At 38.2% G+C, this 24,607-nt stretch overlaps 1 protein-coding gene across 36 annotated transcripts in view; it reads right to left on the reverse strand.

Annotated features, from left to right (window-relative positions):
• The window catches only part of RALYL (RALY RNA binding protein like), a 657,017-nt gene that overhangs the window by 67,879 nt on the left and 564,531 nt on the right, over window positions 1-24,607 (reverse strand). For all 36 annotated transcript variants that reach the window (XM_070631414.1, XM_070631403.1, XM_070631408.1 and 33 more), the window contains 2 exons: window positions 15,565-15,612; window positions 2,705-2,868 (listed from right to left, as the gene is read on the reverse strand). In XM_070631414.1, coding sequence (XP_070487515.1) covers window positions 2,705-2,868; window positions 15,565-15,612 — 212 coding nt within the window. The remainder of the gene's footprint in view (window positions 1-2,704; window positions 2,869-15,564; window positions 15,613-24,607) is intronic.

The following is a 24,607-nucleotide window of genomic DNA, read 5'->3' on the forward strand; positions in this document are numbered from 1 at the left end:
TCTTGTACACCTGAAAATAATATAATGTTATATGTCAGTTATACCTCAACAAAAAAAAATGCCATGGCAACTCTTAGACAGAGGTAATGACAAACAAGAATTTCTAGGACTAAAAACTTGACTTCTGAATAAAAAATTGTTAGTAGTGAAATTTCTAAAAAAAATTGCTTTAGGAGAACAAATGTAGAAAGAAACTATCTCACAATAAAGAACAGAAAGAGAAAAAGAGAAAAAGAAAGGGAGAAGACAAAGAAGACAGAAGTTGGAGCCCTAATATGCAAATATGTGTCAAAAAGAAAAAAAGTGAGGGATGGAGAAAATTTTCCACTAATTACACATAAGAAAGACTAGAATCTTCATTTCAAAAGGCTCATAAAATCCAAACAAAATTAATAAAAAGATACACTTCTAGACATATCTTGCTGAGATTTCTGAGCTCTTAAAAATAAAAGTTAAAATTCTATGTTTCTGAGAGAAAGAAGAGAATACTAACTGAGAATAAAGAATGGTACTAACATCAGTCCTTATCTGGAATACTAGAAGTGACAAGATGTTGGAATAATGTTCTTAAGGTATTAAGGGGAAAAGACATATAATTAAATAATTCTAGATCAAGTCAAAATATGTATATGTGAGGACTTTTTCAGACATGCATAGATTGAGAAATTATGTTATTAATTTACCTAAGGAAATTATTTTAGAATCTGCCTAAAACTAAGACTTAAAGGAGAACAGGTGTAAATAATAAATCTCATACAATTTTAAATTAAGTCCTAATGTGTAATAATAATGACAGATACTGGGAGTTGGCACATAAGGAGAGGTACAGAATATTTGAAAAAGAAAAGATATATAATATATAAATATGTAACAAAAGTTGGGAGGTAAAACTCTAATCTACACTAAAAGCAGAAAATACATTCTGCTTATATGTCCACTTAGAAAATGTGATCAGTACAGAAGTGAGAGAAATTCTTAATAAGACACTCAAAAAAATTTTTATAACCCCATTCTGTCTCCACGATCCAAGAAAATTAGAAATCCAAATATAAAAGGGCCAAAAACAACTTGGCCATTTGAATATTAAGATATTTACTTCAAAATAACCTCTGGAAGCTACTATGCTCCTCTGCAGCCCTGGGGTGCACTGCAATTAAGCAGAATGACAACAATGCTTCCGCTGAGAACTATTGTTTTAAAAGTGACCACGGGGTGAAGAATCCACAGATCTTAAGATATTTCTATTTGAAACTAACTTAACAGCACCATTGTAGAAGAAGTCTTCCATAAACCTAGCAGACAAGCCAACGTTCAGTTTTCTAAAGCAAGAACCAACTTAGAGAATTTTCCTTGCTTTTGACAATAATCTGACAGCATTTAACACTCTGTTTAGAGGTTGCTGCAGAAACTCACTTTCTTCTGTTACTAAGGCTCAAAAAGGGAATTCACATTTATCTATCCGCCAAACAGAAAGATGAAGTGGGTAACTAAGTACACAGAGAACTGTAAATCTATGTAATTTGCTATTTAGGTTATATCAGCTGAGTCAAATTCTAATTCAAATTCTGAACACACCAAACTTTAGTTAGTTTCCAGAAGCATCGGTGCCTTCCTGCTTCCTGAACTAATAACGACAAAGCACATTCTCATGTAAAAATAGAGTATTTCGACAGTGACTCTTTCTTTGTACTTCTGATGGTGCTAAGGTAAAAGGCAGCGTTGTATAGTAGATAGCATATGGGTATGAGAGTTAAAAGATCTGGGTTCCAGTCTTGGCTCTACCATTTACTAGCCATGTGAACTTCTCTGGGTTCACTCATCGACAAAAGTGGGATAACAGTATTTGACTTACTTGTCTTAAAGGGTTGGGATGCAGAGTAACTACAGAGTCCCTACAATGGCCTACCAAGCTGCCCTGGAGCTCGCCTTCCCTCAGCTTCTCTGACCTTATTTCCAGCCATATTTCCCCTCCCTTCCTCTGCTGCATCCACACTGGCTTCCTTGCTGCTCCTTGACTATTCCAACGCAAGGTCTCTGCCTTGACCATTCCCTCTGCCTAGAACGCTCTGCCCCTGACAGCTTCAGACTCACTCTCTCACTCCCTTACTTCCTTCAGGTCTCTGCTCAAATGTCACCTGAATCTCTACTTTTTATGAACTAATGTGAAATTATGTAAATGTTATTTTTTATGACATTAAATATACTTTCAGACACATAACATAATAATTTAGAATAGTATGGTCAGTTACCCCTTTAACATCTCTGCTATATTGTTTGCCTGTCTTAATTATCCTAATGTTCAAATATTCAAAAGGTACTAACTTTGCACAATGTTTCTTTGAAAAAATTGTGTACGTACTTCCTTTTGAAATGGAATTGTTTCTCCACTAGAAGCAACGTGTACAATTTCAGGACTTTAATATGTTGCGAGCTAAGTGGGTCAAGAGCACAGTTACTGGCTTTGATAAAACAGTTTTCAAATTGGTCCTGGGTTTTTGTAGTTGTGATTGTGTCTGTGTCCCCTACTGAAATAGAGTGTGGTAGAAAACAGACATCAGCTCTCATCCATTTCCTTTTTCTCTAATACTCTGTACATAGCAGACACTCCGAAATTATCTGATTAATTTATTGAATACAGGCATTCATGCAATGATAATTATCCCCACCTTTTTAAAAAGGCAATAAAACAAGGAAGATTACTTACACTTAGAGCCTGACGAAGAAGACCCGCTGACAGTAGATCTTGATCCCCCTTTCATGGAAAAGACCCCTTTGCCCCTGCGAGTCGTGGTTACAGCCACTCTGGGACGCTTCAGCGGAATGACGGCGCGGGGAGGTGGAGGCACGCGCCCGTGGTAGTCAAATAACCTTCGCAAAACACAAATGCGGCTGAGAGTTGGTTTGTGCCCAAGTGCTCTACCAAATTCGTGAAATGATTAAAACAGTGGCCTTGTAAACAATGTCAATAAACGTTTTTATTTTCATTGTTATTCTCACACAGGTATTTATTAGAAGATTCATTTTTCACTAAAGAAATAGGATGCTAATATAGTCTATGCTTTCCAGACATTAGGATCTGACTCTCCAGTGTGAACTAATTTTTAAACTATGAAAGGACAAGGAGCTTTGCTCCAATAGTACCATGCAATTTGTTGAAATTATTCTGACCTTTGTTCCCAAGTATATTTCTTTGCTTGGTTTGACAGATTTACCCTTCTTAGGAACAGAAATCTTCCTCTTACACATCAGACACTTATTGGCTCGCTAGTTTGAAGAGGAAAATTTCATGCAGAATAACGAACAAAGCAAAGAAAATTATTGTCCAACCAGAAAACAGCTCAGAAGGAAAAAACAGCTACAAGAGAGAAATCACTATGGTGCTATATCTCTCTCTAAGGGCTTTTTAAGTACTGAAAGTTTCCTCTGACTGTAGAAAAGAGCAGACTGAGTTTGAATGAAATGGTGCTGGCATGAGGACAATGTTTGTTGCCTGAAGTGCTGGTGGGAAATATTTATCAAGATATTTTTCTATTGTTAAGACAATTTGCTAGATGTGCAAATTGAGAGTAGAAATATTTGTAGAGTCAGCTATTGAAAATTTCTGTAACAAAAAAGAAGACCAATAAAACTCAGAAGTTTTTGCTAAAATGTAAAAAATGATATTTACCACAATCATGCATTTCCATTAAACAAAGAAAGGAATAAAAGCATAAGAGTATTTACTCATTTATATAAACATGTAATTCATAGATTCAAAAGCTTCATATTATTTATACTGCATATATAAAGACAACAAGTATTTGTGTGACTTAGCACATTTGAGCAGCACAAAAGGTCAAAGAAAAAATATGAAGATATATTTACTCATCTATTTTTAAGTCTATTTGCCATCAGATGTATTATTATACTATCTACTATAAAGAAAATAGCATTATTGACTTAGAAGAATGATTCTTACATATTTTACTGTGGCATCATTATATGGATTACATTCTCATAATTGCTTTAAAACAGTCAATAAAAATAATCTAATATGAAAGTCAGAAGTGAGAAAACTAGAACAGGAAGAAAATTAAAAAAAAACTTTTATAATAGGTTATTTCATAAAATTACACCCTATTTACACACACAGATGAAAATGCGACAATCTCTTTTTGGAAAATAATATATAAAACATAATAACAAGATAGACTGGTTTTCAAATATTCATTTAGAGACATTTAAAACTATGACACTATGGGGAAAAAAGTAGTATACAAACCACACTGCGAGCAGAATCTAGTACTGTGAATGTCTCCTACACTATAGAGCTAAACTGTTCACAAACGTTTCGGAAACATGCTGGGAAAAACTACGAGATGTCTGGAAAGGAGAAGAAATGAAATGAGACAGAGTTCAAGACAGGTGCCATCCTCTGTGAACGAGCAAAGTCCATTAGAGCTGGAGAACGGCCAGCAAAGAGCAGGTCATGGATGTCAACACATTACAGTTTACTGCAAAGCGTACAGGCAGGACAAGGCTGAAAGGGTTATGAATATTATCCATACCACTAGGGGCTGGAAAATCAAAAGGGTCAACTAAGCCTGCCCCTCATTTCAATCACAAAACAAGGTCTACATTCCTTATTTATAAGTTGAATTCACAGGGCGCCTTAAGTCAGTGAAGCAAAACACAAAGGCACTTTTATGAGCTACAACACCCAAAGCTATTGAGGGAAAAGAAAAGACAGCAATTCACTCATCTTTCAGGGTGTAAGAGGCAAGCTCTTTTGGAGGGACCGTTTCCCAAGGCCACAAAATCACAACTTAGGAGGTTCATTAAAGCCACATTTCCTGCTGATTCAATTATAAGGCAATTTGATAATATTTTACTGGGAGCTGAAATATTTATCAATATTTCTATTGCTTCCCCCAGCCAAGGATTATAAAGCCTTCAGTGTTGGCCAGCCCTGATCTTGAGTTGAGAAAAGACAGCTGCATTTGCTCATTATATTTGTGACATACTTTTAGCACATTTTAGGAGCACTGTCAGTATGTGCTGTGTCCTTTGTCGTCAATTCCTACAGAGCGTAGCCTTTGTTCTCTGAGTATTTTGATGAGTTGCTTCAAACAGAGATTTCTCTTTTCTCACCAAGGAATTAAGCAAGTCTTTACCCATTCTTTCTGCCCCTTAATGGGAAGATATTCAGTATCAGTATTTAAATTTTTTTTGAAGAAGATTTGAGGTTAGCTAACGTCTGTCACCGGTCCTCCTCTTTTTTTTGCTGAGGAAGATTGGCTGTGAGCTAACATCCGTGCCCATCTTCCTCTACTTTATATGTGGGACACCTGCCACAGCATGGCTTGATAAGCCGTGTGTAGGGCCATACCTGGGATCTGAACCGAATCCTGGGCTGCCAAAGTGGAACATGAGAACATTACTGATGCACCACCAGGTCGGCCCCCAGAATTTAAACTTTTAAAAGTAATATGCAATTTACAAAAGAAACCTAAAGAAAGGTACAGTAGGCCCTCTGTATCCACCGGTTTCACATCTGGGATTCAACCCACTGTGGGTCGAAAGGCCTATGATGGTTGTGTCTGTACTGAACATGTACAGTTTTTTTCCTGTCATTTATTCCCTAAACAATACAGTATAGCAGCTATTTACATAGTATTTAAGTTAAATTAGGTATTATAAGTAATCTAGGGATCATTTAAAGTATATGGGAGAATGGGTGTAGGTTGTACGCTAATACTGTGCCATTTTATGTAAGAGACTCCAGCATCCGGGGATTTTGGTATGTACGAGGAGTCCTAGAACCAGCCCCCTGGGGATACTGAGAGACAACTATAAGGGCATTACACATGAGAGCGTAATTTTTAATTTTGCAAAATTTAATGGAGTTGGGGAGTTTCTTAATTTTGATTGTGCACACTTGAGTTTACCAGAGATAAAACGAAGGAAGACTGAATATTATCTGACTGCATAAAAACCTCAAGATGATGACGGGAAGGGGGCAGACTTCCTGGGCCTGGGAGGCGGGATGTAGGCGGATCCCATGCAGAGGGAGTAGGTGAGAGGCAGCACATGCAGGGGACACCGCACTGGCTTTCTCATCAGAATTCTCTTTAGAGCAAATCAAAGAAATTTTGCCTTTACAAAATATTAAACCGGCAAATACTGTTGAGACAAAGGAAACAGTCCATTAAAGATTATAGACTGACAACAAAGATTGTAATCCAACAGAATTAAATGGAATCCAAATCTGAAAGGTCAGTTAAAAGCTTGAAATTTCTTCCTTCCTCCTATTTTTTCATTCCTTCCATTCTCAGAATTATACTCCCCCTCCTGTTCTTTAACGGTTCTTCTTTTTCCCTAATATTGCTTAGTCAGAATATCATTTTTCCTCTAATACCTTGCTGGTCAAATAGATAATGATTTATAATGAAGCCAAACACATAGTTTTTCCTTCCCCAAGGTCTGCATTAAAATAAAAACTCTCAAAGATCTAAGAATACTGGTTTCCCCCTAGTATTTGCTGGTCAAATGGATAGTGGTTTATAATGAAGCCGAACCTAATTCTCTCTTCTCCAAGGTCTATTTTAAAATAAGAACTCTAAAAGACCCACTCTCAAGCAGTAAATAAAATAAATGTAGTCAGCTTTGAATAAAAGAAACCCAATGAGGAAATTTGAGGATTTAATTTGCTTTATCTAATAAATATTTCTATTTTCATGTGTTCCTTTCTTGCTTGGAATTTTGTTTGCTTGAATAATACCTGGGATATGTAATTTTATTACCTAGGAAAAGCTAAGAACTGTTAAATAATTTTAGTATTAATTTACTTGATAAAAATAAATACAACTTGTCTCTAGGAAGAATAAGGATATTAGCTATTAAAAAATAGCTCCGTTTTGGACAAAGGCAATATAATGGCATATTGACATAAAAATATGAATATAATTTTGAATGCTTATTTTTATTAAAAGCGTGTTATTATTAAGCTTTAACAATAGTAAAGCAATAGTTTAGAAAAAAACACACTCCCAATCTCAGACTCTGAAACAACTACCATCATTCTCTAATCTTTTTTCCCCAGGTACGCATATTTTTTCACATCGTGAAAACATAATATATGCACAGTCATGTATTCTGGCTAATTCTTTTCGGTTTATATTAAAAACATTTCTCAAGCCTGCTAAAGGGTCTTCCTAATGTTTATTTTAATTATTGTTCTTCATTTTCTCAAATAGATATACTACATTCTAATAAATCATTACCTTGTGGCCTTTTGACTCACTGGCTATTTTTCATTGTCAACTAATGTGATTTTAAAGTTCAAGAAAAAATTTTGAAAATGTAATATTTGCATAGTTTTTTGTCCCCAAACACTAAATTTCCATTTTAGATAAACAGTGATTTCAAGAATTGGTAATTATCTGTTTTCTGTTAAATTTCCTTCAAGAATAGAATTGCTCATTTTCCCTACTTATGAATCAAAACTACATAGTCACTACATGGTTAATCTAACAGAAATACGTGGTCTGGACTGGGGGCTGAACCCAAGGGCCGCCCAGAGCCAAAACCTGGCAACGAGCTCAGGGCCATGTTCTCACTGGGCCCTTAGCACATAAACAAAGATCAATGACCGAAGGACCAGAGAAGATCTCTCCCTGGGTCTTGATTCAACCTTGAATCCTCCTCTTCAGCATGCTCCACTTCTGACAGACGTATAGTCTATAAAACCAAATTAAATGCCTATCATTTTTAAGAAAGAATATATTTGAAATCCAGATGAATGATTCTTATATCCTGCTAGCATATCTGTTTTCTATACTGTTTGAACTACTCAAAATTCATAAAATCTGTCTCTAATTTCCACCCTGACTTCAAATAAGCTTTTGGTTAAAAGTGAATCAGAAAGTAATTTTTAAAGGCACACTTCACTTGAGACCAGTAAATAAATAATTTCTATTTCTATTGTTTGTGATTAAACTTTTCTGAGACTTTCAGTGGAGATCCCCTCCCTGGATCTCGTGCAAATTCTTCTTGGACATGCTTTTAAAGGCAAGCTGATTGAAATCCTGAGTGATCTTTTTAGCAATATTTTGACCTTAATATATAGTCTTTATATTTTGCACTACTTTGCTATCTGTTATATTTTGTGTACAGCTTTTAGTAATTAAAAAGTTAATTCATTCAATAGCATTGTAAGGCTATAAATCAATAAAATGATTCTCTTATTCAATTCTTATAATTCTATAATGTGGGTATTCAGCCATTTTGCCCGTGAAGGAAACTTACGAGAAAGAGAAGTGACTTACTCAAGTTTAATCAGCCAGCACACACACATCTAGGCCTGAAACGCATGTCTTCTGACTCCAAATCATGTCCTTTGTCAACTGCACCAGGCTGGTATTTCCAAATGTTTTAAGTGGAATGTGATTCTACCAGATGGTAATTTAAATTTGTGTAATGAAACAGCCACTACCTCTTGCTAATATGTTTTTGCAATATTCATGAACATATACTGTGCTCTACTAATCAATAATCTGAAACAACTGCAACTTGACTTAGAGTCTTTTTCATGAGCACCACAAAACTAGTAACTTCTCTTGTGTTAATATATACAGGGCCAAAACGGTTCCAGAGTTGAACAGCGCCCATTTTGAATCATTTAATATGTGTACCGTGTATGTTTTCCATATGGTAAAGCACCTCTGGCATTTCTTTTTCTCTTAGCAGAAGTTCACTCATTACTGGAGGTTATGAACTGCTCAGTGCTCTTCCTGATACTACTGAAAAAAAGTTGGATTAAACTGCTAATAATATCTCAGAAATTGAAAACATACCTTGGGGGATTTAATATAATTTTAGGTATACATCTCCTTGTACTTTACTTGGAAGAGTATAAATATTTATGCTCAGCTTTAATAACGTGTAATGTCCTTCATTTAGAGTCATACTTGACCTTTTAGAAGAAAATGCTATTAAATGCTGTAAATTATTGGACAATGCTTCGTGTAATATAAAAATGTGAAAGCTTAGAGTAACCATACCCTTCATGATCCCTGAAACCATGGATAGACACGAAATCAGTGTTTGGAAAAGTTACTGCTGGGCCAATGCATCAAAATGATAAGATGGAACTTTGTGTAAAGAACTTTTTCTAAGCTAAAACTATGTAAGGTTGAAAATCCCCAATTACATTAGAATCGCCAAACCTGGCAGAAATCGGATAACACCATGTGGATGTATGTCAATTACTAAACTCTAATCTCTCAGCCTCAGACCCAGCTTTAGCCGCAGCTGGGGTTGGGACTCCGTAAACTGCATTCCCGTGGGGCCAGGAGCTCCTCACTAGACTCAGCCAACAGAGGACCTGAGAGGGAGACTGCCAAGCTGGGGCAGGAAGAGAGGATCCATCCTTCCTAATGTTCTGCTTCCTGCTTTTGTTTTGGCTTCCTGTTCTTGTCAGCATTACTCTAGCCTTATTTCTTCGCCCTGGCAGCAGCAATGCATTCTAGTAGCAGCAGCTGACTCCAGTTTGAGTAATTTTGCAACACTTGCGGAACACTGTCTTTGCCCTCCCTGGGAGGTCTGGGCTCCAGCCGCACAGGGCCCCCTCTGGGCTCCATACACCAGCACCAGCTGAGCAGGACCGCCTGCTCCCAGCTTCAGCACTGCACGTCCCTTGTTCTACATTAAATTTTGATAATCCCAACCTCTTCCTCTGTTTCCCCAGCCTTACATGTGGCTGCTGCTTCTCGTGGTTGCTCATTCCATTATTCCATGCTGCTTTCTTTTTGCTTTTTCTGTTCCTTAACACCCAATCAGAACATTTTTACATATAATTATCCCTGTTAAATATATCTATGTGATTTCTGTTTTCTTGACCAAAACCAAAGCGGTGTGGGGTTAAAGGAAAGAGCTGAGCACTCTCTCTCTGCAGTGAAGTGTGTTCGGCTGCGACTGGAACACTCTGGGAGCAGGAGAAGGGAAAACAAAAAGAGAATAATCCAGAGGTGCCATAATGGACTGTTGTGGAAGGACGACTGACCAACCAGCTTATTCTCAGTCATAGGGCCATTGCTACATGAATATCAGTGTAAGAAATACATTCACCATCATTGTCAATGTTTACCGTTAGCTGTCATTAACAGCTAGCACTGATCAAGCACTAAAAATATACTAGGCATAATGTAGATCATTATAGATACATCCTTTCATTTAATCCTCAGAACAATCTCATGAGGCAGGAATTAATTTCATGCTCACTTCATGGAAGAGACAACAAGTCCTGTGGTATTAAATGACTTGCCCAAGTTGGCATTGATGTGGATTAAGGCTGCCCCAGCTAGAGAAGCCCAAGGTGACCTGGCCTACATGCCAAACTATATGACCCAGTGGACTTTTTTTATGGTATGAATTAGGACTGCCCCAGGGAGAGAAGCCCGGGGCATCCTCACCTGCATGCCGATCTATATGGCCAGATTCGTATCTAAAGTTATATGACCGCACAATAACCAGACCCCATCTGCACTGAAATCATTTAATGACTTTTTACATCATCTTTTCTTTTTTTCCAGTAAAAATAAGTCACGTACCCATGCCTTATAAAATTAGCCCTAACCCTCAACTCAGGGCAGCAGCAGGAGCTCTGACTGCCCGTGGGTCTTGTCCCCATGCCAGCAGGGGCAGCAGCAGGAGCTCTGACTGCCCGTGGGTCCTGTCCCCATGCACCAGCTCTGCTTGCCCATGGGTCCTGTCCCCATGCCAGCGGGGGCAACAGAAGCAGCAGCAGCAGGAGCTCTGACTGCCCGTGGGTCCTGTCCCCACGCACCAGCTCTGCCTGCCCATGAGTCCTGTCCCCATGCCAGCGGGGGCAGCAGCAGTGGCAGCAGCAGAAGCTCTGCCTGCCCATGGGTCCTGTCCCCATGCTATTCCACACTATTCTCTAAATAAAAGAGCACTACTGCCAGATCTTGAGAGTCTAAGAAATCTTTCTTTCGACTCCTCGGCTCACCGATCCCGCATCAGGCATCACTAGTAAAAAGAGAAAAAAATTAACCATAAATATGAGCAGAGTGTAATTTATGAGGAATTACTGTGGATAAAACTGTTAGCACTGACTTTGTAAGCTTTTCTTCTTGTCCAGCCTCTCCAATCTGTTTTCCTTTCCAGGGGATCTATGTTCACAGGGAACTCCCAACCACATCCACTGGTAGCAGATGCTTATGTCTTTCTTAACCAAGTGCAATAAATGGAAAAATTAACTAACGAGAGCACAGACTGCTTAGACAGTCTGTTAGCAATACAACCATACTGATTTTTTGCACACTTAGAAGCCAAACAGATTTTATATACGACAAATAAACAATTTTGGAAATTGTTCAGAGTGAAGTTTTTTGTTTAGCAGAGAGTGATCTGAAAGCTTCAGGCTCTATAATTATTTGGCTGATTAAAACTCTTGCTCTTTGGCAGGTAGGATCTATCGATTGATCCATCAATCCATCCATCCATCCATCCTTCCATCCATCCATCCATCCATCCATCCATCCTTCCTTCCATCCATCCAGCCAACCATCCAACCATCCATCCATCCATCCATCCATCCTTCCTTCCATCCATCCATCCAACCATCCAACCATCCATCCATCCATCCATCCATCCATCCATCCTTCCTTCCATCCATCCATCCATCCATCCAACCATCCATCCATCCATCCAACCATCCATCCATCCATCCAACCATCCATCCATCCATCCATCCATCCATCCACACCATCCATCCATCCATCCAACCATCCATCCATCCATCCATCCATCCATCCATCCTTCCTTCCATCCATCCATCCAACCATCCAACCATCCATCCATCCATCCAACCATCCATCCATCCATCCAACCATCCATCCATCCAACCATCCATCCATCCATCCATCCATCCAACCATCCATCCATCCATCCAACCATCCATCCATCCATCCATCCATCCTTCCTTCCATCCATCCATCCATCCATCCATCCATCCATCCATCCATCCAACCATCCATCCATCCATCCAACCATCCATCCATCTATCCATCCATCCATCCATCCATCCATCCATCCATCCATCCAACCATCCATCCATCCATCCAACCATCCATCCATCCATCCATCCATCCATCCATCCATCCTTCCTTCCATCCATCCATCCATCCAACCATCCAACCATCCATCCATCCATCCATCCATCCATCCATCCATCCATCCTTCCATCCATCCATCCTTCCATCCATCCATCCATCCATCCATCCATCCATCTATCTATCAATCTATCTACTTACCTATCTGTCTGTCTCTCTAATGATTCTAGAGAGCCATAATTTATACACAGTAAAATGCAGATCTTGGTTTCTTTTTAAAGATCAGAAAGCTGAGAACCTGATTACCTGCCCAAATTACAACTTTAGTTACCAGAACTTGGGTCTCCTGCATTTACACAAAACTCTATTTTAGGTGGAAATTCTTTAAATGTGGGAGAAAGTCACATTATAGAACATGTAAGAGATTACAATGCTAAAATAGTTTCATATTGACAAACTAAAAGACAATATATATTAACTGAAAACTTTATTCATAACAATTAGGACAGTGTTCTGCTCCCTGGAAAAAAAGCTGTATTAGAAAACGTCTTTAAAATTGTCAAAAACTAGGGGCTGGTCCAGTGGCGTAGTGGTTAAGTTTGCTTGCTCCACTTCTGTGTCCCAGGGTTCACAGGTTTGGTCCCGGGCCCAGACCTAGCACCGCTCATGAAGCCACACTGTGGTGGCATCCCACGTAAAATAGAGGAAGATTGGCACAGATGTTAACTCAGGGCCAATCTTCCTCACACACACAAAAAAAGAAAAATAATTGTCAAAAACTAAAATTCTCAAACTGTAAAGGCTATCTAAATGTTATCTTAATAGCAAATTGGATTATTTTAATGGGCCAGCTCTTCACATCATTTTTAGAACAAGTTATTACATGCTATTTAATATTTAAAATAAAATACCATATTTTGTAGAAAGTATAAAAATAATTTGAGAAAATTATCTTTTAAAAATTCATATTTGGTCACAAAGGGACAACTAGTGAAATAACTTGCTTAACTCAGTAGTTTGAACATAATGGTAATGAAGGCATGGTTGTAGGTCTGATTTCTATTTAGGTAAGGCTGTTTCCTTTTATTTAACTCCATAGAATGATATTGCTCCCCCTCTGTTTTGCATATTCATACAGTTGATTGTTGAATCTAAATGGATAGGTTATAGTTGTAGTTTTGTCACTAATTGTGTGACCTTTGGAAAATCAAAATCTCTCTAAATCTGAGGAAATGAATTAACAACACAAATTGCAAAATTGAGCACCTTTCCTGCCCTTGTGGAGGAAGGAAGGCAGACGTGAATCAAATACTGCCATCACAGAAAGAAATACAGCAATAAAAACCAGAAGCGCTGTGAAAGAATAGCACTGGGTGCCGAGAGAAGGGAACAGAGAAGCTCAGTTAGGCTGAGAGTGGTGTCACGCTGGCTTGTGAAGGCTGAAGTCAAGTACAGTAGGTGTTGGAAGGAAGCATAAAGAGGGAACAACACAGAGGAAAGTCCTGGGCCGGAAGGACCACGGTGTCCTTGTGGAACCAAAAAAACACCCGTAGGGCTGGAGCAAGGGGGACAAGACCCTTACAAGGGGTCCCGAAGTCTCTTCCCTATTTAGAATGTCTATTACAAGCTGTTTTTCCAAGTTTGCATTTTATGCTTTTGGATTTTTGTTGTTGTTGTTTGAATAGAACTTATAATTAAGGACTTAAAACATATTTACCTAATTTCTTTTAGTCCAATGATCTATCTATGTACAGGCGGTCCTCACTCTGCTTCTCTCTGAATTTTAATTACCGATGTTTAGCTAAATAATCAAATTTCAATTACCATAATATATTACCTAGGAGGAATTTCATAAAGTCCACACTTTGCTGCTAGTTTTTCAGTCCACAAATCACCATGCAAACAGCACATGTGCATCACGATCGGTCACATCACTTCTGTCAAAGTCTGTCAGTGATTGGTCACTGTGTGTCTGTTATGCACTTCACACACAGAGAGCACATGTGTAGTTGCATTGTCTCCCAGTGATAAACCCGTGTGGTGTTTTACAAAAATGGATAATCAAAAGAGGTAAGTGGTTAAAAAAGATGAAAGTGCAGCAAAGAATTGAAGAGTGATAACACTGGAAGTGAAATTAAAATGAAAGGTATTGGAATTATAGGAGAAAGAGCTGACTGCAGGGCTGCTGACACTCTTCCAATTGAGAGACTCTAGATATGGCGCCAGAGTATGGAGCTAGAGGAACTTAGCAGAAGCAAACATATTGACATAAATCAGGAAAGTGGTTGTGATGTGATGAAAACGGATGGAGCTGTCCCAGCAGAAATGACACTGCCAAAGAACTAGACACTGAAGAACTCTCGGAGATAGTTCACAACGCTGATGAACTCTCGAAACTGATCCGACCTTAGAAGGAGTAGGACAACTCACCAAGGCGTAAAAGACACGCTCGCTCCATGTCAGAAGTTACACGAGAAGAAGGCAAGCACGTTTCAAACTACTTTAGGTAAGTCTTTTTTACGAAGAAATAAAACACAATTCTCAATATTTTTACTGTTTTAAATTACAGTGTACTAAATAAGTATTAGGTGTATTGCATTTCCCTATATATTTATAACTGACAGTAAGAGAGTTTTTTATATTTTGATGAATTTTTTTTTTTTGAGGAAGATTACCCCTGAGCTAACTACTGCCAGTCCTCCTCTTTTTTGCTGAGGAAGACTGGCCCTGAGCTAACATCCATGCCCATCTTCCTCTACTTTATATGTGGGATGCCTACCACAGCATGGCGTGCCAGGCGGTGCCATGTCCGCACCCGGGATCTGAACTGGCGAACCCCAGGCCGCCGAGAAGCAGAACGTGAGAACTTAACTGCTGCGCCACAGGGCCAGCCCCTTGGTGAATATTTTTAAAGGTCATAGAGAATCCAGTTTTTTCCCCACTGATTATTAATATCACTTTGCATGGTTTCCTTTTATTGTCCTATACTACCATGCAAAGTAAGAACCATTTGTAATTTTTACTGAATCTAACCAATACAGCATTTTCAATGTGTCGTATGAAAACAGACATATGTTAGAAGGTTGGAGTCATTTTTCTGAGTTTACAAAACTTTCAGTGTTAAAGATTTCTAAGTCAACTAGATACCTGGAAAATAATATTGGTTAATTAAATCTTGAGAATATTATCCAAGTATCAGAAACCAAATCTTAGGCTTAAGCACCTCCAAAGCCCTAAAAGTCCCAAGACGTAACTATACTTCAGTAAGTCCAATGAAAAGAGGAAAATGTGTCTATATTCTATTTTGGGGGGCTTAGTAAAGTACTTTTTAAATTTTTACTATAAAATATTATTTTAAACATATCAATCAAGAATATGTGTGAATAAGATATACAAAATAGTTAAAAGATAATTTTACTCAAAGGGAAACAAGGATGAAAACTTTACGTACCGATTGTAGAAATCATCTCTGTAGTAATCATAGTCAAAGACGTAGCCACTAGGGAGGGAAACAAAAATTTAGTTGACATTTGTTTCAGCCACATTAATTTTGGTATTTATCTATGATATTATAGCAAGAAATTTGTTACTTTTTAAACATTTATTTTTCAATGCAATTATGTATCCAAAGCGTTTTTACAAGATAATGTCCAATTGGATACAGTGCTATGTCAAACGACTATGGTACGTCTAACAATGCAGAGGCTGATAATGGTTTGTGTGGTTTGGAATGGAAGATGAGAGCAGGTGGCAAAATACATTTTTTAATACTTTCAAAAGAAGTAATTAAATATGAATTAAGACCATTTTTTCCAGACAAGATATAATATAGTTATCTCTTCTTCCGAAGGTATATACAATGAGGCTAAACAATGAGCAAGAGGTATAGAAATAACACCAATGGGAAGCTTCAATGACCCCTCACTATCAGAATGGTAAATAGAAATGTGGCTTGCTCAGAAATTCAGCATTTCTTTTTCATTCTAAAAACTTATGATTCAGTACTCCACATAGAGAAAAAAAATACTTTGGCTGAATCTTACCAACAATAATTTAATATTTTAGGGTGTTTAAAAAGGAATTAATAAGTGCTTTTCAGTGATGAGATTATTATGACTAAGCTTCTTAAAGGAATACACAATAAAAGTTGACTCCCCCATTTGTATAATTGTTGGAGTTTACACAGCATTTTATATGCATTATTTCCTTTTAATTTTTGTTCTCAAAACAACTCTGTTGGATACTGTACCTGGAAGAAACTAAGGCGCAAAGGACCTAAGTGACTTGCTCAGATTTTTATCGCTACTAAGTGACAGAGCTGAGACTGGAGAAAACCTGAATCAACGTCTGGAGCTGTTTTCACGACACTGTGCAACCCTCCCCAACCGGGAAGAAACTTAATCTCATGATGCATGGGGTAACCATACTACAAGGGAGTAATTATTTTTAATGTTTATGCATTTATTTTTTTATTGTCATAAAATATACATAACGTAAATTTTCCCATTATAACCATTTTTATGTATACAATTCAGTGGCATTAAGTACACTCACAGTGTTGTGCAAATATCACCACTAGCCATTTCCAAAATTTTTCATCATCCCAAATAGAAATTCTGTACCCATTAAACAGGGTAACTCCCCATTCCCCCTGTCCCCAGCCCCAGTAACCTTCATTCTACTTTCTGTCTTTATGAATTTTCTTATTCTAGACACTTCATATAAGTGGAATCATACAATATTTGTCCTTTTTAATCTGGCCTATTTAAGTTATAATGTTTTCAAGGTTTATCCTTGTAGCACATATCAGAATTTCATTCCTTTTTATGACAGAATAATGTAATATTGTGTGTATATGTATATTCTTCTGTTTATCTCTCCATCTGCTGATAGACATTTGAGTTGTTGCCACCGCTTGGCTGTTGTGAATAATGCCACTATGAACATTGGTGTGCAAGCATTTGTTAGAGTCTCAGCTTTCATTTCTTTGGGGTATATACCTAAAAGTGGAATCGCTAGATCATATGGTAATTCTATGTTTAACTTTTTGAGGAACCACCATGCAACAGACAAGTAATCTCATATTCCCCAAATGATCAATGTAACAGTCCTTTAGTTTGTAAGTATTCTTATGTTAGGAAATTGAAAAACACATTCAGAAGGACTTGTTATTCCTTCTGAGAATTCAGGGATTAATGCGTTTATATCTCCTCCCACTTGTTACCCACCTAAGGGAAAAGCTTGCTGTAGCATACCCAGCCCATCAGACACGGTTAGTTCTGCCTCCAACACTGTCTAGTGGGACACACTGAGCTTAAACTCAAGTTGTGAAATGCAAAGAGGAGACCTAGTCCATGTGAATGTCTGGATGGAAGAACGAGCCTGGTCTGGCCAGAGCAATGCTGCTGTACCCACCCGTGCAGACCAAGGAGGACGATGAGACCATTGCCTGAAGAGTGAGAGCAAAAATAGCCAGTTTTGCCTGATAGTCATGGACTGTTAGAGAAGTACTGTTTTATGCTCTAGTTTATATTGCTGATGTAGACACAACTATGATGTTGCATTGAGGGATTTTAAAGACAACCTATTGGCTACCACCGAACCTGAAGGTATAAATTTCACTTCCAAACCTTCCTGATACAGAAGTGCATGTACCTCTTTCCTTGTGAGTCCCTTAGTTCTGCTGAGGATGATGGATATGATGACACCTGATCCAAACCCTTTTGTTTGGAAGTCTTGAGTTTAAAGTTACGCTACTTTTACTCACATTTGTCATGGGTGATCATCATTCTATCTTATGTTTGATTATTAATTTTTTAAGAATATGTTGGTAGATCCTCAGACTTATTCATTTTCTAAGTGAAAGTTTGTATGGTTTGACCAATATTTCCCCCATTTCCTCCACCCCCCAGCCACCAGCAGCCACCAGTCTACTCTCTGTCTCTATAACTTTGGCTTTTTCATAATCTACAGATAAGTGATATCACACAGTACTTGTCTTTCTCTGTCTGACTTATTTCACTTAGCACAATCCTTCAAGGTCCATCCAGGTTATCACAAATGGCAGGATTTCCTTCTTTCTTATGACTGAATAATATTCTGTTGTACACACACACACACACATATAAACACCACATCTTCTTTATGCATTCATCTGTTGATGGACGGTTAAGCAAGGATAGTTATGTGATGTGAGTGAGACATTAGCTAATGCTAAGGTGATAGTCATTTTGCAATATTTAAATGTATTAAATTAACATCTCGTACACCTTAAATTTGCACAATGAGTTGTGAGCATGCTGACGGTGATAAAGCCATCAAAAAGAGTGAGATCTTCTTTAGGCATGAGTGTAGAGTGAGAGTATGGAGGCTGGTCTTGTGGACTCTGGAATTTAGAGGTCCAGAGAGGAGGAAGAGATGGCAAAACAGGTAGGTAGATGTGGACAGGAGATAGAGCTCGCAACCAGATAGCTCAGGGAGTGGGCCCCAGCTTGCCACCGACTTAACAAGATATTTGTACTGGTTTGCTACAGCTGCCATAACAAAACCACAGCAGACTGGTTGGCTTAAACAACAGCAATTTATTTCCTCCCAATTCTGGAGGCCAGAAGTCCAAGATCAAGGTGTCAATAGGTTTGGTTTCTTCTGAGGCCACTTTCTCACCTGGCAGGTGACTGCTTTCTTGGTTCTCTGTCTGTGTTGTCTGTGTCCTAATCTCGTCTTCTCACAAGGACACCAGTCATATTGGATATACTGGATAAAGGCCCACCCTAATGACTTCATTTTAACTTAATTACTTCTTTAAAGCCCCTGTCTCCAAATGCAGTCACATTCTCTAGCGTTTAGGGCTCCAACAGATGAATTTCAGGCACACAAGCAGCCTGACAGCATTGGACGATCCATTTAATCTTTCCAAACCTCATCTGCCAAATGGGATGGTACAGTTTCTAGCACACTGTATTCACTCAGTGAATGTTTTTTATCAGCTTTCACACAGCTGAAATTTAAACACGGATTGATCTCATTTTTGCTCTGTGTCGTGTTTCTTCAGACATTTGTTAATTTAAACAAGCTTAATAATCTCAACACTTTAGTATATATGATTTTATTTTTCCTCAGTGTTAAAGAGAGCATTTTAAAGGTTTAAGAACAAGATGACGAGAACATTTAAAGATGTATAAATGCATCTTAATTTTTATGTATGTCTTCTCTCCCTTTGTAAACTTTCTGAATGCCAAGCATCCTGTAGATATTTGTTTCCCAGTTTCATTCTCCTGGCAGTGTCTAGCAATCAGAAATTTAATAACAACAATAATAATGGTAATAATAAAATAATATTGAGAAGTTACTGATTCTAACAGATAAAACTGAGCATTTACTAAGTGTCAGACATGGTGTTAGACATTTTAAGTGCATTAAATAGCTATTGTTTGATGGGACAATAACTTTCATACAATGAAAATTCTCAGTATTTTCAGATGTAACTAAATAAACAGAGAGAGGATGTGTGGCTAAACTGTTTTATAATCTTTTTTATGAGTCTTTTCTTTATATTATGACCTCAGACAGCGAAGTTTAATTACAAGAAGAAAATATGACACACGGACCAATGAATAAATGTGTTATTAATGTGGATGACAGTGATGTGTCATACTTTTAGGAAATACTTTAATAATTTAACAGCCTTCTAGAAATTTAAATATGCGTGAGAAAAAAGAAAAGAATTCATTTTTACTTTCCTCAGTTGCTACTTAAATTATCTTGTCCAATCTGCTTATTTTTTTGTTCAATCTTGATGCTAAGACATATTTACAAGAACAAGTTATAGCTAAAAATCCTGAATGGTTTGATCTGCAAGGCCCACTGTCTGCCATCACGACCTCAATTTTACCTGTCCAGTTAAGGATGAAATGAAATGCACAACCAGACCTGTCCTGGTAATCACAACAAGTCTGCTTTTGTCTTAACGGTTTGGGCTTTTAGCAGAAATGTCGTGGATGTAGTGGGGTAGGGAAAATCAAGCTGGATTTTCAAGGAAGAGGAAGAGATTCTAAGAGATGAAAAGAGAGCACCACGGGGCAAGTCTGACCCGTGTCGGCTATGCTTTCCTCAGTGTTCCCACTGCCTCCTCAATTCTTTATTTTTCTCTACCAGATTCTCTCTCCATCATAAAAATCCTTCTTTTTCTTTCTGTGTGAGCCTCTATTTGAAATTAGCTGCCAAAAATGGCATTTCCAGGAGTCATAGTCAGGTTTATTAGGTATTCTGTGTATCCTAGAATTTTATTGCCAGCAAAAACTTATCTTTTAAGTTACAAAGGATTTCCTTTCCCCTCGTAAACTAAGTGTGGTGCCGTTATGCTCACGGGCTAATCTGTTTTGCCTTTTAAGGGAGGAACCTTTGCAACTTTCATTGCATATGACATTCTGGTTCTTAGGCCATTGAAAACAAAATGGTAATAAATTAGAGGTTAAGGGCATTGTCCAGGAGGAAATTAAGTCCAGTAAATGTTAACGTTTTTGTCATTTGGGGCCACGGTCAGTGGCAAGGGGCAGGTACTCAATTTTCTACAAAAGTGAAACAATAGCTTTGAATATTCAACACAAATAAATACGTTCTATTCTAATTTTCAAACCTGCCACACTTTTACAACTTTTATTCTACTTTTCAATGTACCTTTATTTTACTGGCTCAGATCCCTTCAAAATTTTTTTGGAAATCAGAATTGGTAAAGTAATTGTTTAGAGTTGCACACTCACTCTCTTTCTTTATTACTGAGGATTAAATGGGACAAAATAACTTCCCTGGAATTTCATTTAAATTTTTTCATTTATAGCAGAAGAAATCACAACTCACTGGGTTTTGCAATCTATGTGATCAATTTTATCTAATCCCTTTGAATTCATAAAACCAGTTTCACATGTGTAGACTGATACACAATAGTATTTCTTTTTATTTTCCATCACAGAATTTCATTAAAGTACAGTCCAAAGAATACTAATAAACTCTGTAGCACAAAGAGGGAATATCTTAATTTCTGAACAGACGTCCTGCCTATAATAACTACTACTAGAGCCTTCTCAATTACTATATCTGGCCCCCTAAATTAAATTGAATAATCAATTATTGAGCACTTTTTGTAAGTCAGCTACAATACTGGGAGTTGTGGAATGTAATATCAGCAGAACATGGCTTCTAACTTTAAGGAATGTCAATCTAAATACAAGGGATTAAATGGGGCCAGCCCGGGGGCCCAGTGGGTAAGTTCAACGTGTTCTACTTCAGCGGCCCAGGTTCATTTCCCAGGTGCGGACCTACACCACTCATTGGTGGCCATGCTGTGGTGGTGACCCACATACAAAATAGAGGAAGATTGGCACAGGTGTTAGCTCAGGGTGAATCTTCCTCAGCAAAAGAAAAGAAAAGAAAATTACAAAGGATTAGACAAATATATATATGGCTATAATTCAAGGCAGAATTCAAAAAGTGCTAAACTAGAAATAAAAACTGCCATGAGAGCTTATGGGCAGAAGAAATAGGACGTGGTTTGTGGGACCCAGGGATCAAACACGGTTTCATGAAGAGATGGCATTTGAGCTGGTCCTTGTAAAAGGATAGGGATTTGACAAGAGAATGTCCCAAAGGGGGCCTTCTAGGTGGTAAAGCATTGCAGGTAGGTAGAAAATCGCGGGACAAGGATGGAGAACAGGCCTCATGAAGTTCATTCTCTCCCTTCAGCACAGCTATTATTCAGAATACTCAGGGAGGTTACAATGTAGGCTAACTGACTGAATTTCCAGAGCATACTTCTCCACAGTTAAGGCTGCCAGCAAAATCAGAAGTGTCCTCAGAGGTACCTACAGGATCCTGTTTCTAACTTGTCATAAAATTTGGTGTAGATTCCCAACTGGAAGCATTTATACAGCTGAACAGATTCATAAACTTTGCCAAGAGAGTATGTGGACCAAAATCTGTCCAGAATACACACAAATCTGTAAATCTACTTTGGACTGTGTGTGTGTATGTATGTATGTATATGTGCCTCTGTGTGTGTGTGTGTGTGTGTAGTGGATACACATACACACATACATTCAAAATTCAAAAACAGTGAAATAAACTATTTAGTCTAAATTTCACTAAAAAAAATACTCAGTTTACTAACAAGGACCTGTGGGATGGGGGAAGAGGCTAGCAGGAACCTAAAGGATTATGGCACATTCATAGAGTTCCTGGCTAATTGTGGATCAGGAACTGGCAGCTCAGGAAGATAACATGATGACAAAGTTCAAAAGATGAAAATAAGCCAGCCAGCCATTTAAGAGTTCTGGTCTCTTACTTGCTGTGAGTCAAGCTTCCTGTCTCACACATTTAAAAGATGATTACTTTAATTCAAGGATGTGTGAAGAGTGAATTCTGGGAACAAGAGAGAGAGGAAAAGAAAAAAGACAACTGTTTTTCTCTTTTATGGCTGACAAGAAGATTCTGATTTTGGAAGTATCACCTTGAATGGGGGACGCTTGTTATCCTCTGTGTGCTATGCTCTGTTAGGAAGGATATTTACACACGGAATTCTAAAATTGTGTTTAGTTTTCACTTCTGTCTTCTGGTCTAGAATGAATGAAAAAAAAATATGATTCTCTTCAATTCATGATCAGTGGATAAAGCTACAATGAGAATGAAAGTTTATTTTTCACAAACAGCATGACACCCCTGGTAAGAGAACTATAGGTATGAATGCAGGAGAAACAAATATCTGGCCACTTCAAAGACTTGCCTAGAGATCTATGGCCTTGCCTGGACCAGCGAAATGGTCTCCATGCTCGTATTCCTGGTGGCAAGTATTTCCATACTTCCTACTCATTATGTATGCTGCTAGTGACCTGAAAGCATTCTTTTTACAAAAGAGCAAAAATAAAAACAAGGATAAACTCTTCAATTACTCCTCAGAGCCTACAAGGTAATGTTCAGACTCTTCGATATTCAGGACTCTCCAAAATGCAGCTCCTTTTTCCAACATTCTTTAACAACTAGTTCAAATACTCTTTTCATTATTCACCATCTCCCAGCGCCTACTCTCCTTGAGGCACAGAAAAGTTCCTTGCTCTCAGAGAGAGACATTCTTACATTTATAAACAGTCTTTCGCAGGAGCCCAGCCGGTTGCTCAACAGAAAGTTTCCTGTCACGAGGCTTTGCTCCAGCTCTCCTTCTGTCAACATATATTGTATATTCTCTCTGTTGAACATGCCTCCATTCTTTAAGGCCTAACTCAAGCCCCATATCTTCCTCATTATAAAGTTTCCTGAGTTAGACTAAATTCCATTTATTGTTCTATTCTTTCATTACAGGCTTTTTGTATTGACATTTGACTGATACTTGTCAGCTCTCTGCTTTTCCTGTCACTTAGCTAATCTAGATAGATTTATCTCTGTTAGCTTTTCTCTTCACAAACCAATCTCTCTATTCCATTAATCATCCCCGTCTTCCTTCTCTGAACTTAATGTAATTTATCTGAGTTTCTTGACACTGAGGTTTTCAGAGTAAAATATTCCAGGAGGACTCATGTCAAAACCTTGCAGTGTAACATCTGTCTCTTTGTTTTAACTAAATTTAGTCATAAATGGCGGGTCTCACTCATTCTTATAGCTTCTTGCGCAGACAGAATTCTGTCTGAACACATTATTTCCTAATCGGCCTTTCACGAACCTATCTGTATAGACTGTGAGCTCTGAAACGGAAGGTGTTTGTAGTCATCCAGTAGATAGTTTTGGAATTGAACGTTACATGTCTGTAGAACTTTATAATATATATTATTATTACTTTTTGTAGGAAAAGTCTGTATCAGAATTTTTCAGACATTTATAGACATTTTTATATAGACAGAGGGTCTATATTAGAATTTCCAACCACCCGAATATCAATATTACAACGTTTACACCATTACAATTGCTATGTTGGGTTACACTTTTCTGCCAATAAATATCAACTTATTGCCATTACAATTGCTATGTTGGGTTACACTTTTCTGCCAATAAATATCAACTTATTGCCTCTCGGCTCTAAATCCACCTGTTTTTGCTCTTGCTTTGCGCTGATGGAGTTGGATCCTATAAGTGTTGCCCCTTGGCCAGCTGGCGCCGTGTGGGGGTTTGTCAGGAGAGGGTGCTGGAGGAAACGGCAAGGCACAGAAGGGGAAGGGACTGCCTTTTCCAGGTTCCCATGCACTTCTTGTTCCTCGGGCACCACTGTCAGCAGCATATGAGAGACCTAGCGAGGCTCACTGGCACCCCAGTAGGAGGGTGCCTACTCGCTATCCCTGGTCCACCAACACCCCAAGAAACTCCTCTGCCATGCAGTAGGTGGCAGCCACAGCCTCTCCAGTGGAAAGTGAGTCTCGGCCTCGGAGGAGAGGCTCTTCCAGGTTTGTTCCTTCCTTGATGCTCTCCCTCAGCCACAGAGAGTAGCTGGCCCCTACATTTTCTATTCTGACATTCTT

Source organism: Equus przewalskii, chromosome 8, assembly GCF_037783145.1.
Source record: "Equus przewalskii isolate Varuska chromosome 8, EquPr2, whole genome shotgun sequence".
NCBI lineage: Eukaryota > Metazoa > Chordata > Mammalia > Perissodactyla > Equidae > Equus > Equus przewalskii.